At 38.1% G+C, this 15,313-nt stretch overlaps 1 protein-coding gene across 2 annotated transcripts in view; it reads right to left on the reverse strand.

The window, feature by feature from the left end:
• SPTLC2 (serine palmitoyltransferase long chain base subunit 2) overlaps positions 1–15,313 on the reverse strand; it is a 116,387-nt gene that overhangs the window by 70,967 nt on the left and 30,107 nt on the right. For both annotated transcript variants that reach the window (XM_036842132.1, XM_036842134.1), the window contains exons 3-6: positions 8,891–9,045; positions 6,783–6,931; positions 4,419–4,543; positions 2,863–2,956 (exon numbers count right to left, since the gene is read on the reverse strand). In XM_036842132.1, the coding sequence (XP_036698027.1) occupies positions 2,863–2,956; positions 4,419–4,543; positions 6,783–6,931; positions 8,891–9,045 (523 nt within the window). The remainder of the gene's footprint in view (positions 1–2,862; positions 2,957–4,418; positions 4,544–6,782; positions 6,932–8,890; positions 9,046–15,313) is intronic.

Genomic DNA, 15,313 nt, shown 5'->3' on the forward strand with positions numbered 1-15,313 from the left:
ACACAAAAAATAATTTCAGCACAAAGTATCTTCCTCTTTGCTAACTTCATCCCTAAAATGCAAATATACATTTCTTATTCAGGAAGTGTGTCTCAGATAGCAAAGGACATTAACATAATTAGAACTGGGCAGAAAAAGACAGGGCCAAATGGGTAAGCTACTGCTGGCTTGAATTAAAATCTCATCTAGAATGTAACAAGTGTTCAAAACCACAGAAACTCGACTAAATGAGTGTGGCACAGTTGATTCAGTTGGTTAGCATGCTTATGAAATGACCAGTGTTTCATGTGAAATACCTTGCCATTCAGTTAGCTTTGTTTGTATTTATAGAATCAACTGTATCTTTAATCCTAGTGAGTCATTCAGAAGTAAATGCATAAAGAAGACTGAGTAAGAAAGTGTGAATGAACTACTACAAATACATACACCTCCTAAGAAGCAAAATATGGGAGAAAAACTTCAAAGTGTACACCCCATTTCCTTTCACCTAGGATATATTCAATAAAAGCCTGCTAAATATCTTCATCTTGGTAGTGGGTTGAAAATACACCAGTCTGGGCATGCATGAATCTATGTGTTAGCAAGCCTGGCCATCAGCTGAGATTGTTCCATGTCTGACTTGACCAGCTGCCTGTCCCCAACCAAGTTCTTCTGGCTCTGTTGGTCATTAAGGTGGTTAACAGGCCCAGGAAACATTTGGTTAGTACCACTATTAATGAGGAGCATAATTTTCCTGTTAAAGATAAATGCTTTGAAGACCACTGTTACCACCACTACAGACTTCATACTTAAAATATCTGCCCTGAAACAATGCCCCTATGAACCCCCCGCCCAAAAATCTATGCAACATTAAGTCTAGGGTGTGTTTATCAGGGGTGGGAGACATCCCATCATAAATCTGATTTTATATTCTTTACTGCTCATCACTGAAGGAAGGGGTTACAAACTTACATGAATTTGCTCTCTTCATAAAAGAAGAGAGCAAATTGGTAGAAAAGAGAAATAAGATAATAAAAACACATACTACAAACACAAAATGGCCAAAAGCTGTGACTGTGTTTACACCTTTGGTTATTCATAACAAAACAATCTATCTGCTATCTAATCTAGAGATAGGAGATGCTCCCACAAAGTAAAAAGTCTCATCTGAAGCCACTAGTCTTGCTGCAGAGGGCGTGTGGCAAACAGCAGGAGACAAGTAAAAATGGACTCATTGTTTCAGTTTCCTCTGTTTATATACAGAAGGGAAGGGAAAAATAAACACTGATTCAAAATTTTAGATGAAAGGAAATATCTATGGAATGCTTGACCATATTATCTACTCAGGAAAAAAAAATTCAATACCTCTCTCATAGTATACTCTCCAAATCCCATGTAAATTAAAGATTTAGATAAAAATGGGGAAGGCCATTACACAAAATCCAAACAAAAGTCTTAAGACAATAAATGTGACAACATAAACATTTTAATAAGTCTGCACAGCAAGACACTAAAAACAAAGCTAAAAGTAAAAAATATTGCAACATAAAGGCCTCTTATAATCAGTAAAAAGAGAAACAGTTTGAAAATGGCCAATTTACAAAGAAATACAAAGACAAAAACTCTGTATAAAAAGTTGCTCAACACTTAATAATCAAAGCAATAGAAATTAATATGTTATTGGACTTATTAGATTAGAAAAGATTTTAAATGATGCATAATGGCCTATGTTGGCCTGTGAGTAGAAACAGTCACTATTTTTTAGTTGAGTTGTTGTGTAAAAATTTGTACCATATTTGGAGGCAATCTGGAAAAGCATAGCAAATTTATACCATTTTAACCATGCATTCTAAAGACTGCTGGGAATTTATCCTAAGGTACTAATCAGACCAGTGAGCAAAAATGTGAACGTTAAGTAGTACTGTTTCTAGCAGAAAAATTCAGAAACAACCTGCATGTTCAAACTGAGGGATGGACTGAATAAGGGCACTGCCTGCCACCCTGGCATTACGGGAGGAGGACAGTCACACGTACTGCCAAAGTTTCCGATGTGTTGCAAGAAAACAGCAAGTCACACAACAGTGTTTAATAAATCCCATTTACATAAAACAAAATACTGTATATATCATTCTCACTGTAAAACATTTTAGACAAAACAAAGACAAAAGGAAGAAAGTTATTACCATCCATAAACCTTCCAACCAGAGGCACAGACCTAACATTTGGGTGTATATTCTTTTAGACTTTTATCTATACATGTACACAGTTTGGTAAATGATGATACTGAACAGTTTGGTAAACTTTCCTCTCTACATGAGGGTGTTAACTTGGAAAGTTATGCATTTTTATTGTGATTATTTTAATAACGCACAAAGATATTTCCATTTAGGGAGAAAGGTCTGGCTTAGTGCCACTCTTCTCCGTGCTTTTACATCACCTGTTCACATCTGCATTTCAGTATTCATCTGTTGTATTCTAACTACTGGTTTGTCTATAGTCTCTTTAGCAACATGTCAGAGATAACCTTGAGATCAGGGAGCTTGCTTTATTCACCTTAATACCCCTAATGTTATGGCAAGACATACCACAGGCATCTAGCAAATGCATACTAAACAACTGACTTGTAAACAAGGAAGATGAAAAAGTTCAAAGTCAAAAAAAAGAACAATGTTTTTACTTTGTACCAAAAGGCTTCCTTCAACCTTTATTTTTATTCCAATGAGAAAGATGATAACTTTTAAAAGACTGGACCAGAAAGACATTTTAAATGTTGCTACTTCAGCTTCACTTATATTTCCTATTAATGTAACTAATGTTACCACTGCCACTAACCCAAAGAATATTAAACACTAAAGCCAGCAGTAAATTCTGTAACAAACTCACTGTTGTGTTTGAAGACTCGAATGGTTGCTCCTGAGAGTCTGGCTCCTAGAACCAGTGATGCATGGTTCAGTTCATCACTCAGAATCAGGCAACCCTGCAAAACCACAAGCAAAGGAAGGTAAGAAGCTGGGGGCAAAGATTTAGTTAGACAAACTACAAAATGCTAAAATCATTAATAATTATATCTTATTAAGGAAAGCCTGCACAACGGCAAAGTTATCAATTTGCTCTGAAATCTTTGTTTATATTATTATATTAATATTATATATGGTATTGATATTATCTATAATATTTATTAGTTTATATTATAATAAAATATTATATAAATCATTATTACTGTTTACATGCTATAACTTTTTCCATCCTTTTACTTTTAACCTGTGTCTTTTTTTTTTTTTTTTAATTTTGGCCATGCCGTGTAGCTTGCAGGATCTTAGTTACCCAAATAGGGACTGAACCTGGGCTCACAGCAGTGAAAGCACTGAGTCCTAATCACTGGACCAGGGAATTCCCTGTGTCTTTAAATTTAAAGTAGGTCTCTGGTGGAAGCCTATTTAATTTTATCTAGTCTGACAATCTCTATCTTCTAATTGGAATATATAAACCATTCATATTTAATATGATATCAATATAGTTGTGTTTAAATCTCTTCTCTTGCTTTTTGTTTTCTATTTGTCCCATCTATTCCTTGAGGAACCATATATGTATGTTAACCTAGTCCAAGTACCTCATTTCACAAAGGAAAATTTGAGGCTCAGAAAGGTTGTGACATGCTCATGGTCACACAGCTAAATCTGACCATATAACCAACCAAAAAAATCTCAGGTCTTCTGCTCATTAATACACTGATTTTTCAATATACCATGCCTAGATATCAATGTTAAAATGAGATGTGTAGGGCCAGCCCTTGAGGGCCCTTTCAAGTTGATAGTGCCAATCTGTTAAAATGTGATTTACAAGGTCTCTTATCTTTTATCTCTTCTACTGTCCCCTCACAAACTCTACCCACAGAAAATAAAATACATACATATATATTACTTTTAACTTATTATTTACCTATATTATTACTTTTAACCTATATTATTACCTATATTATACATATATATATTATATACATATATACACATAATTGGCCCACATATCTCTGAACATGCATTACAGTAAGAACAAGTATTAGAGACCTATATATTTTCATATTTTTCTATTACAGAAAACCACCTGATAAATAATTTCCAAACTAAACATCCTTTCTTCCATAATTTTAATCTTTTATGAGAATTTATTTATGAGAATCCCTTTAAAACTGTATGAAACGAAGAAGGCAAGAGTCATCTAATGGAAGGAGAAAAGATCATGGGTTCCAGAGAAAAAGCTTCAACTGATAACAGTCTCCATGGGATACACTTATACACAAATTATATAAAATTTTATGATAGCAGTATCTTTGGGTAAACTATGTTTAAAGTTTACAATAGCTTCTGGCTTGCCTGAATGCCTTACAAAACAAAAGAAGATATATACGAGGGAGTTTTCATAAATGACAGACTAAATCTTACTTTGCTAACAAGAGCAGGAATGTTCATTGAGTTTGTTGCAAATCCCATGCCATATGTCATAGCAGCTTCCACTCCCAAGAAACTTGCCACAAGCTTCTCTAGTTCTTCATGCTTGTCCAGGTTTCCTGTGTGAAGTTAATGAAGTCAATACCACCAAACCCCAAATTTAAGAATTACTCATTACTTTATAAAAAGAAATCATAGTCTATGTGTTATAACCTTTTCAGACTAAGGTCTATGAAGGAGTCAGTATTATGAAGAGTAAAGGCTCATAAAGAATACAATAGTTGAATAAAATCAGATGCAGCACCTGTGGTGGCATTTCTATAAAAAGGGTTGCCAACAATTTCTCCCATTCCTGTTCACACATGCTGGTTCCAAGTCTATGCCTTAAGGGGCCTGGCAGCATCTGCTTTTATACATTTGAAGTCAGCTGCCATGTAAAATAGTCTAACTAGCCTGTTGTAAAGACAGATCATGTGGACAGGGAGGGGCTCTGGAGGATGAGGGACTATGGAAGGAAGGGGCAGGGCTCACCACTCAGCTGAGGTGCCAGACATGTAAGTGACACTATCTTGGATACTCTATCTCGTCAGTCATAATGCTCCACCCAACTCCACATGGAGCCGAGATAAAATGTCAAGTCCTTTCCAAATTACAGAATCACAAGCAAATAAATACATGTTTCTGTTTTAAGCCACTAAGTTTTGGAATGATCTGTTATGTAGCAAAAGCCAAGTTAAAAAACACCTTCCCTCACTTTTTATTATGATTTTACATCAAATGCTCAGATTTTACATCAAGTGCTCAAATCCCTAAGGACCGAACAACACTGATTAATGATAATGGCTACACGCAGAGAGAAAAGACGCAGAGAAAGACTGCTGAACTTGGATACTACGTGTCCTTATAGCTTAAGCAAGTCATTTATCCTCTCTGGGCCTGTTTCTTATCTGTTAAATACCAATAATAATATTCGCTATATCTACCCCATGACATTGTTGTAAAGATCAGAAGGGATAAGATGTTCAAGAAATTTATACAATATAAAGCGCCGTAAAGACATAAGGTGGGCTTCCCTGGTGGCGCAGTGGTTAAGAACCCGCCTGCCAATGCAGGGGACACGGGTTCAAGCCCTGGCCCGGGAAGATCCCACATGCTGCGGAGCAACTAAGCCCATGCGCCACAACTACTGAGCCTGCGCTCTAGAGCCTGTGAGCCACAACTACTGAGCCCATGCGCCACAACTACTGAAGCCCATGCACCTAGAGCCTGTGCTCCGCCATGAGAAGCCACTGCAGTGAGAAGCCCACACACCGCAGCGAAGAGTAGCCCCCGCTCACCACAACTAGAGCAAGCTCGCGCATAGCAACGAAGACCCAACGTGGCCATAAATAAATAAATAAATAAATAAATTTCAAAAAATATCCTTTAAAAAAAGATGTAAGGTATGATTACTCTATGTCGTCACTGCACAATGCTCCCTTAACCACATCACTGGGGATAGACCCACGTGAAATAATAATGAATTGTTGTTTTAATCTACTAAGTTTTGGGGTGATTCACAGTAGTAAATATCCAGAAAGTTGCCTTATAACTTTTATGGTTATCAGTTCTCTTGAACAAAATGGAAAAATTAGGAATCCTCCTTTGAACTTAAATAAATTAAATCTCTTTGTAGAAATCTGTTCACTTTTATATTTTATAGACTTGTAATAATAATAAAAGAGTTAATGTTTATTGAGGGTTTACCATGTTACAAGCACTTTACATGAATTAGCTTATTTAATTCTTGAAACACCTCTATAGTGTAGGAATTATTATTAGCCCCAATTTACCAGGATGGAAGCAGATTAACGCTCATATGCCCAAGAGCTCAGTACTAGTAAGTAGTACTCTCAACCACTATCATTTGCAAAAGCCAATAAAGTCAACATTAAAGTTATAAATGAAACAAATACTTAATGGAACTTTTCTACAGATATTCTGTAAGTATAACATAATGGAAAAGATAGGGAGGGAGGGAGATGCAAGAGGGAAGAGATATGGGAACATATTGTATATGTATAACTGATTCACTTTGTTATAAAGTAGAAGCTAACACACCATTGTAAGGCAATTATACTTCAATAAAGATGTTTAAAAAAAAGAAAAGATAAAATATATCTCAAAACACACTGAAAGCATTAAAATCATCCATCACTTCAGAAAAATAAAGCATTCTTTACCTGATCTAAACTACACGGCAAAGTATGTATTTGGATGCTCTATACAGTATTCTAGCTCTATCTCAGTATTATTCCCTCCTTGAGTAAAAAAGTTAAGAATAAGAACATCAGCTGGCCAAACAGAGCCTACACTTACCAATTTCCTGCCGAGTGCTGCACACTCCAACTCCATATTCCTCCAGGACTTTGGCAGCTGCCTCTTGACATGGTCCAGTATTCCGTGCAAACCCAAGATAGTTGTAGGAACCCATGTTTATAACATCTTTAATTACATTCCCTGTGTACCTGTATTTCAATAGCAAAAAAGTTCATGAAACTCAAAAGCAAATCAAATATATGTGATGATAAACTTATTGATAATACAAAAGGAAGCACCATCTATAGGAAGTAGAGAGAATATGGTCTAGATGAAAAGCAACTCAAACTCACTACCAATTAGGAAGACGGAAGTTAAAACAAAACACCAGTTTTTACTTATCAATAGGGATGCTTAAAAACTGACCATATCATGGGAATTCCCTGGCAGTCCAATGGTTAGAACTCGGCGCTTTCACTTCTGTGGCCCTGGTTCAATCCCTGGTCAGGGAACTAAGATCCTGCAAGCCATGAGGCAAAGCCAAAAAAAATTTTTTTTTAATTTTTTAAAATAAATAAATAAAAACAAAAACTGACTACATCCAGTGTTGACCAGGACACTCTCATATGCTGTAGATAAGAACATCAGTCAGTACCTTTCTTTGGAGGGCAGTTTGACAGTACTTCTCTATTAAAAGATATACATATCTTTGACTCAGCAATTCCTACACACATATAAAAGGATATACACTTAAGGATCCTTTAAGAGTCACTACACAATTTATCTACTGTGTCCCTTTCCCAGGCACACAGACCCGTGACTTTCCACATGGTGGAAGCTCAGTCAGCCTGGGACCCCAAGTGAGGACAACATGGTTCAGAGGCTCCACCTATCTAAGATGGACATGAAGTAGGGACAAGAAATAAACTCTTCTGTCTTAACGCTGAGGTTTTGGGGGTTTTTAACACAGGATGACGTAGCCCTATCTACTCTACATTATATGTATCTGTACTGTAGAACACTAAGCAGCCACTACAAATAGTGAGCTTGCTGTGAACGTACACAAGAAGGATGTTGTTACCAGTATGTTAGCAAGTAAAAAAAGCGAGATATAAAATAATTTCTATAGCATGATCCTGTTTTTGTAAATCAAAAACTACCTGTGTGCAACCCCAGTAATACACTATATATATATATATATACATGCCATAGAAAACATATGGAGGAATAATATACAATAAACTGATAACAATGGTCACCTCTGGGAAGTGAGGATTTGTGGGGAAGTGGACTTGCAAAAGGATAGTGGTTAGCTGTCATAGGGGACCTTCAGTTTATTTGTATTATTTGTCTTTTTTTAAAAATAATGACCATACAACCATGTAATGCCTGTACAATATAAACAAAATAAAATCTTACGAATAGAAAAAGTCTTCTAAACAATTCAATCCATTTAAGTAAAAACACTCCTTGAATCATTTGAGAAGTCAAAATATCCATAAATAAATTCAGATAACTGACTCTGGTAAATGGCATAACAGAAAGGATGGTTTTTCTTTGTGTGAGTTTTTTTAATAAGTCAAATTTTGTTTTCAACTATAATCCAACACAGTGACAAATGTAGTAGCAAAATGCACTTAAAAAATCTCAGGGCCTCCCTGGTGGCACAGTGGTTAAGAATCCGCCTGCCAATGCAGGGGACACGGGTTCAAGCCCTGGTCCGGGAAGATCCCACATGACGCGGAGCAACTAAGCCCGTGCACCACAACTACTGAGCCTGCACTCTAGAGCCCGTGAGCCACAATTACTGAGCCCTCGCGCCACAACTACTGAAGCCACCTAGAACCCATGCTCAGCAACAAGAGAAGCCACCACAGTGAGAAGCCTGCGCACTGCAACGAAGAGTAGCCCCCGCTCACCGCAACCAGAGAAAGCCCGCGTGCAACAACGAAGACCCAACGCAGCCAAAATTAAATAAATACATAAATTTATTTTAAAAAAAAAATCTCAGTAACAATGAACAATATGCAAGGAAACTAATCATACTGTATTGTACTCTCAGCTTCCACTCCTATTTCGACAGAATATTCAAATTGCAATACAATATCTTCTGAAGTGAAGAAATTCTTTTTTTGTTGTCAAGAAACAATTTCCCAACCGAGACTCACTTGAACGACCAGTTGTAATCATGAGACTGTCTCTCCATGATGTCCACCCTGGCCCCAGGCACACTGCAGATGGGCCGATTCCAGTTGTCTCTAATCCTCATGTAGAGGTTCCTTGTATAGAAGTTTTCGAAATCCTGATACAATGACACAAAGTCCTGCCAAAAAATGGTGAAAATACTATAAATTAAACTGAGTTCCTTTGAAAAGTTTTACAACCTCCCTTTTCGTAATGCAAGAGCACTTTAGACTAAGACGTCAATTATACAGAATTAACTGATATGGAAAACATTTGGAAAGGCATCAATTCCTTATGTTATTTTAAAACAACTCAATCAGGTAAAAGTCACTTAGCTTTGACCATTCAGCTATAAGAAATGGTTGCAAGTAACTATCTGACTGCTCGAAAGTAGAGCCAAAGAATTTAACTTAGTAAAGCAGGCCTCATAAAAATAAAACCTGGTTTGTACAATTCTGTCATTAAATGGTTCTCCTTCCTAAAAACCTTAAAAACATGGCTCTTCTGCCCCACCCCCACCAGTAATATATTAGGGGAAATGCCATAAAAACCCCTGTAATTCCAGTTTCAACCAAGAAAAATAATTCCAAAATTAAGATTTCATCCTCTGTATATTTTCAAGGATCAAACTGAAATCCAAAGAAAAATTATAAACAAGAAACACTAAAAGGTAGGTTATAGAAAGACACCTACTTGAGGTTTCTTTCCTTGGATGGGCGTTTTTAAAAAATCTCAAAATGGGACTTCCCTGGTGGTGCAGTGGTTAAGAATCCGCCTGCCAATGCAGGGGACACAGGTTCGATCCCTGGTCCGGGAAGATCCCACATACCGCGGAGCAACTAAGCCCGTGCGCCACAACTACTGAGCCTGCGCTCTAGAGCCCATGAACCACAACTACTGAAGCTCGCACACCTGGAGCCCATGCTCCGCAACAAGAGAAGCCACCACAATGAGAAGCCCGCGCACCGCAAGGAAGAGTAGCCCCCACTTGCCTCAACTAGAGAAAGACCGTGCGCAGCAACGAAGACCCAGTGCAGCCAAAAAATAATTAAAAAAAAAAAAATCTCGGGCTTCCCTGGTGGCGCAGTGGTGGAGAATCTGCCTGCCAATGCAGGGGACACGGGATCGAGCCCTGGTCTGGGAAGATCCCACATGCTGCGGAGCATCTGGGTCCGTGAGCCACAATTACTGAGCCTGCGCGTCTGGAGCCTGTGCTCCGCAACAAGAGAGGCCGCGATAGTGAGAGGCCCGCGCACCGCGATGAAGAGTGGTCCCCACTTGCCACAACTAGAGAAAGCCCTCGCACAGAAACGAAGACCCAACACAGCCATAAATAAACTTAAAAAACAAAACGAAACAAAACACAGAGGCCCCCCCATCACTGCTCATAAAAAAAAAAAAAAAAAAAATCTCAAAATGAATTTTCATGATCAGGGATTTAAAGCTCTCCTTTCCTCTCTGAAATTAAGTTATGCTAAAATTTAAGTCTGTAAAAATTAAGTCACAGTGGAGCTTTAATTAATGCATAATGTTCTGCTCAGAACACAGTGACCAGACCACATGAGGTCTACTTGAAGGTAAAGAGTAAACCAAACAAAAAGAAAACTGTACTACAGCTTTATTTTAGCCAGCAAATCACTGAGCTTCTAGTCCTCAGATCTGGCTTGGTGCCAATCTAAATTCATCTTTTAAATAAGCTAGTCAAAAACATTAAAAGTTTAGTCCTTATTCTGTAAAAGATTTTCATTGCTAAAGAAGGCTCTACATAAAACTTAAAAATTAACAACCTTCTATGACATTGGACTCTAAAAGTGCCTACTAAATAAGCCTCACAGTAGATAAAAATCTCCTTAAATAAAGCTAAGCAGAGTCACAAAGTACTCAGGAATTTGTGGTAGCTGATACCAGCTCTCCTGCAATTGGTTCTAACATTTACATTTCCTTAAGAGAAAATATCCATAAATAATGTGTCTGTCAAAATTGGAAATTTATTACTTAAATACTATGCCCCGTTTGATAGTCTTTTCTTTCAACATACTGGATGAATTAAAACTGGAACAGAGACAGCCAAATTCTAATTAAGGACCTTCCTTTAACTATTATTCACCATGCATTTATTTCACAAAGGAAAAAACAAAAAACCAGTCTCCAGTCCTTTTCAATGGGTAAACAGTACTAACTCTTCTTGATCTCATTTCTTTACAACTTCCTAAAACTGCACATCAAATACTAACTCAAATACTAATACTAATACTAATACTAATACTAATCAAATACTAACTCAAATACTTGAGAGAAATACGCCATCATGGACAAATTTTTATTAGCAACAAAAAGCAGTATTTTTTGCTTTTAGTATATAAATATCAGAAAAAACTTAGAGTCTGGTCCTATCTACCAGAAGGGTTACTAAACCCCAAAGAGAAAAGGGCTGCAGACCAGAATGAGGTGAGCTTTGGGTAACCTGTGACAGAGCTGTCTGAGGTTAGGAGGGCAGGGATGGGCTCTGATCTGAACAGAGAGACAGCCAAGATCAGGGAGCTCTGCCTCTCCTTACACGGAGAGAACGACTAAGTCCCTGAGAAGGGAACAGGCTTGCACAGTGAGGAAGTTGTCACAGTGAGGGATGTTAGAGACCAAAAGCAGGTGAGACAGATGGTAGAAGACAGGGACTTGTGGCCAGGGTAGCAGCTTTGACTGCAGTTAGAAGGTTCGGTAGAGATCTGAAGCGATGTTAACCAAACTCGCTGAAGCCTTGCGATGAAGCAAGAAAGGGGATGGAAGGGGACCACGATTTGAGGTTCTAGTTCTAGGCAATAAGAACGTCTGTTTCTAAAAACATATACACTTTACACTTTAAATATTTTAGGACTAGGGGTAAACTAGAGGACTTATCTTTTCATTCATTCTTCCAAATCTTTTATTGGACACTCAATATATGTTTGATTCATTGCTAGACTTGGGATACATTAAGGAACAGGACAGTTCTCTCTGCAAACAATGACACCCCACACCCCGTCCTGCTCCACATCCCCCTCCCCCTCTTCTTCCTCCTCAGTTTAGTCACTGTGAAATGACTTCAGTCAGGGCCAACCTAATACTCATTTGTTCAGGCACTGAACCAACATTTACTGAGCAGTACTTTCCAGGCACTAAGCAAGGCACTGGGGATAAAAATGAGTAAGACACAACCTCTACACACTGAAGGATCTCTTAATGTAGTGGAGAGGCACACAGATAAAGTTACAACACAATATAACAAGTACTGTAGAGGGAGGCTTGCCCAGAGACAGCCTAACTGGTAGGTGAGTGGCAATGACAGAGTCAAGTTCAAACAGCCTTACAGATACCTTCCTCATGGACACCTCCTGAAGATCTTTACAAACCCCATACACCAGCACATATCCATGATAAGCAGAAATAAAACCTAGCTGAGACCACCTTGGATTGTTGGGCTTGAGGTACTCACAAGTTAAGTGACTTCTACTACTGGCCTGAAAGGTAAAATTGAAATTCATGGATTTGTTAATTAGGGATCAGTGAAGACCTTACCAAAAGTAGTCTGGGGTCATCTTAATTACCCAATAAATATCCTTTATTATTTAAGCCTATTTGAGGTAAGTCTTGTAGAAAACATCCTATATATTGTTTAAAATAAATAGGCACCTATTCTAGTGTCTATACAGGCCTTAAGATCACAGGGTAATCTATTAATATATAACCAGTGGGATCTGCAGCACCCCAAAACCCCAACACTTTAATATACCTGCAGGAAAGTTATGATTGTTCATACCAAGTGGGATAAAAAAGAGCTGTAAACAGCATCACATCTGTTCAGGTCAGGTTTTGCCATCAAATGTGTTAAAAAAAACTTTTGGTTTTCAGATATTTTAGAGTTTTGATTGTAGATATGGGACTGTGAACCTTCTGGAAAAATATAGGATGATCCTGACAAGTGAGATTGTGCCCCAAAGAGTTAACAGAAGTTGATAACTAAGAGAAAGTCTTGAACTTGTCTTACAGAACAACAGATAAGGGAACAGCTTGTTAAAAACCCTTTGCTCGTAAACTGCTTTCATTGATTAAGTTCGCCTTAGTTTTTTCCTTTCTCTCTTTTTGCCTCTTTTATAACTGCAGGCCTTCCCAGCATTCACACAGCCCCAGTTGTTTTAAAGGAACTTGGAGTCAGCTCCTGCCCAGTGTAAGCTGGCTGGGGGCTGCTTGGGACCACTGACCCTAAAACTGGGGCTGCACAGATGTTCAGTAAATGGCCTTTTAACATCAGAGGGCCAGAAGACTCCACCCTCAGATCAAGCTAAGAGACTCTAGTTTGAATATGAAGAAGCATGTAACCCACATGTGCCTGTGCAGAACAAAGATTACCTCACCTTTTCTCTGCCTTTAATCACCTTTCTCTATGCCTAAGACCGCGCCTGCTTACCCCATAAATACCCTGACCTCCTTGCCTTCAGAGAGGTGGACCTGAGACTTGTTCTTCCATCTCCTCCTCGCTTGGCTGCCTTGTGAATAAACTCTTGGCTGTAAACCAACCCGAGTCTCAGTGTTTGGCTTGCGGCATCTTGGGCAAACAGACCTGGTTCAGTAACACAAGTATTATTCTGGTATTTACATATTTAGGCACCACATTAACCTCTGCACATAAATGAGTTCTGAAAGCTAAGTTCAAAAAAAAAAAAAATCACAGGGGAAAAAGGTTGGGTGCTACCACTTTCCGAAGCTGACTTTATAAAAATTGGCCATGTTCGTTAAGACAATTCAGGCCAACATAGATGCATGCCCAGATACTTTTATGATGAGGATAAAGATGATGAATAATCACATCAATAGAAACAAGAGTTCCCAATTACTGAGTACTTATGATATGTGTTGCCAAGTGCTTCACATATATTTTCTCTTAAGTATCCCTGAACTCTCTTACAGAAGCTATTACTCCCATTTTCAGAAAGGCAAAATGGCTTTCCCACCTAGAGAACTGGCCAGAAGCAGTGCCAGGAACTGATCCAGGTCTTTTAATTCCACAGTCTATGCTCCTAACCCTAGCCACAATGCCTCCCATTCTGTGCTGCTACTAAGTCAATCTGAAATAACTCTCTACAGCATTCAAAGCACGTTAAGACCACTGGACTATTGGCCTTCCCACCCCTTTCCTATGGTCGGCCTACAGCCAGCATGTGTGTATGTGCAAGCACACACAGAAGCACACAGAAACACACACACACATTCACACACACAGTAATAATGTACAATAAAACTCTTTAAAAAGGTTTATTTTGGATATAGCTTTTCAGTGGGAAATCCCAAGAGGAAACAGATGACTGCTCTATACAATGGAATATGATTCAGCAATAAAAAAATGAATTATCGAAACATACAACATGGATGAACCTCAGAAACATTCCAAGTGACAGAAGCCAGACACAAAAGATCACACATTGTATGATCCCATTTATATGAAATGTCTAGAGACAGAAAGTAGACTAGTGGTTGCCTAGCGTGAGGTGCGGGAGGAAGGGGTGATTGTTAATGGGTATGGGGTTTCTTCTTCAGATAATGAAAATGTTATAAAATTAGCTTATAGTGTTGGCTGTACACTTTCTGTAAACAGTAATAAAAACCATTCAACTTTACATTTTAAACAGGTGAACTTTATGGTACATAAATTATATCTCAATAAAGCTATTTAAAAAAAATTAAGTAGGGAATTCCCTGGCAGTCCAGGGGTTAGGACTCTGTGCTTCCACTGCAAGGGGCATGGATTAGACCCCTGGTCGGGGAACTAAGATCCTGCAAGTGGCACGGTGTGGCCCAAAAATAGGTGACTGCTTGACTGCTGTCCTGGGCTCCACACTTACCACAAAACTATGGAAAGTAGAGCTCTTTTTAAACCCACAGAACTAAAAAAAACAAATCAATTGATAATCCCACAGCTTAATATATCAAGCAACTATACTCATTGTTTCCAAAGATACTGCTAAAGTGACAATTAACAGAATATTCTTAGTAAGCTACTTTTTTTTTTTTAAACATCTTTATTGGAGTATAATTGCTTTACAATGGTGTGTTAGTTTCTGCTTTATAACAAAGTGAATCAGTTATACATATACATATGTTCCCATATCTCTTCCCTCTTGCGTCTCCCTCCCTCCCAGTAAGGTACTTTTTGAAGGAGGTCAAGAATAAATCCTTCCAGGAATTTGAATTAATGTATTTTAATTCTTTTGTATCTTGAAAATTAAAATACATCAGGATATAGACATATAATGTCCCTTCCCAGTATCCTATCCCTCCCATTTCTGAATATATGATCATGAACAGTAGAGGCAGTTAAAGTTTAGTAAGTGTGTGGTAAATACCTACCACAATTTACTCCTTAGATTTCTAGGTAT

The sequence above is a fragment of the Balaenoptera musculus genome, chromosome 2 (assembly GCF_009873245.2).
Source record: "Balaenoptera musculus isolate JJ_BM4_2016_0621 chromosome 2, mBalMus1.pri.v3, whole genome shotgun sequence".
NCBI lineage: Eukaryota > Metazoa > Chordata > Mammalia > Artiodactyla > Balaenopteridae > Balaenoptera > Balaenoptera musculus.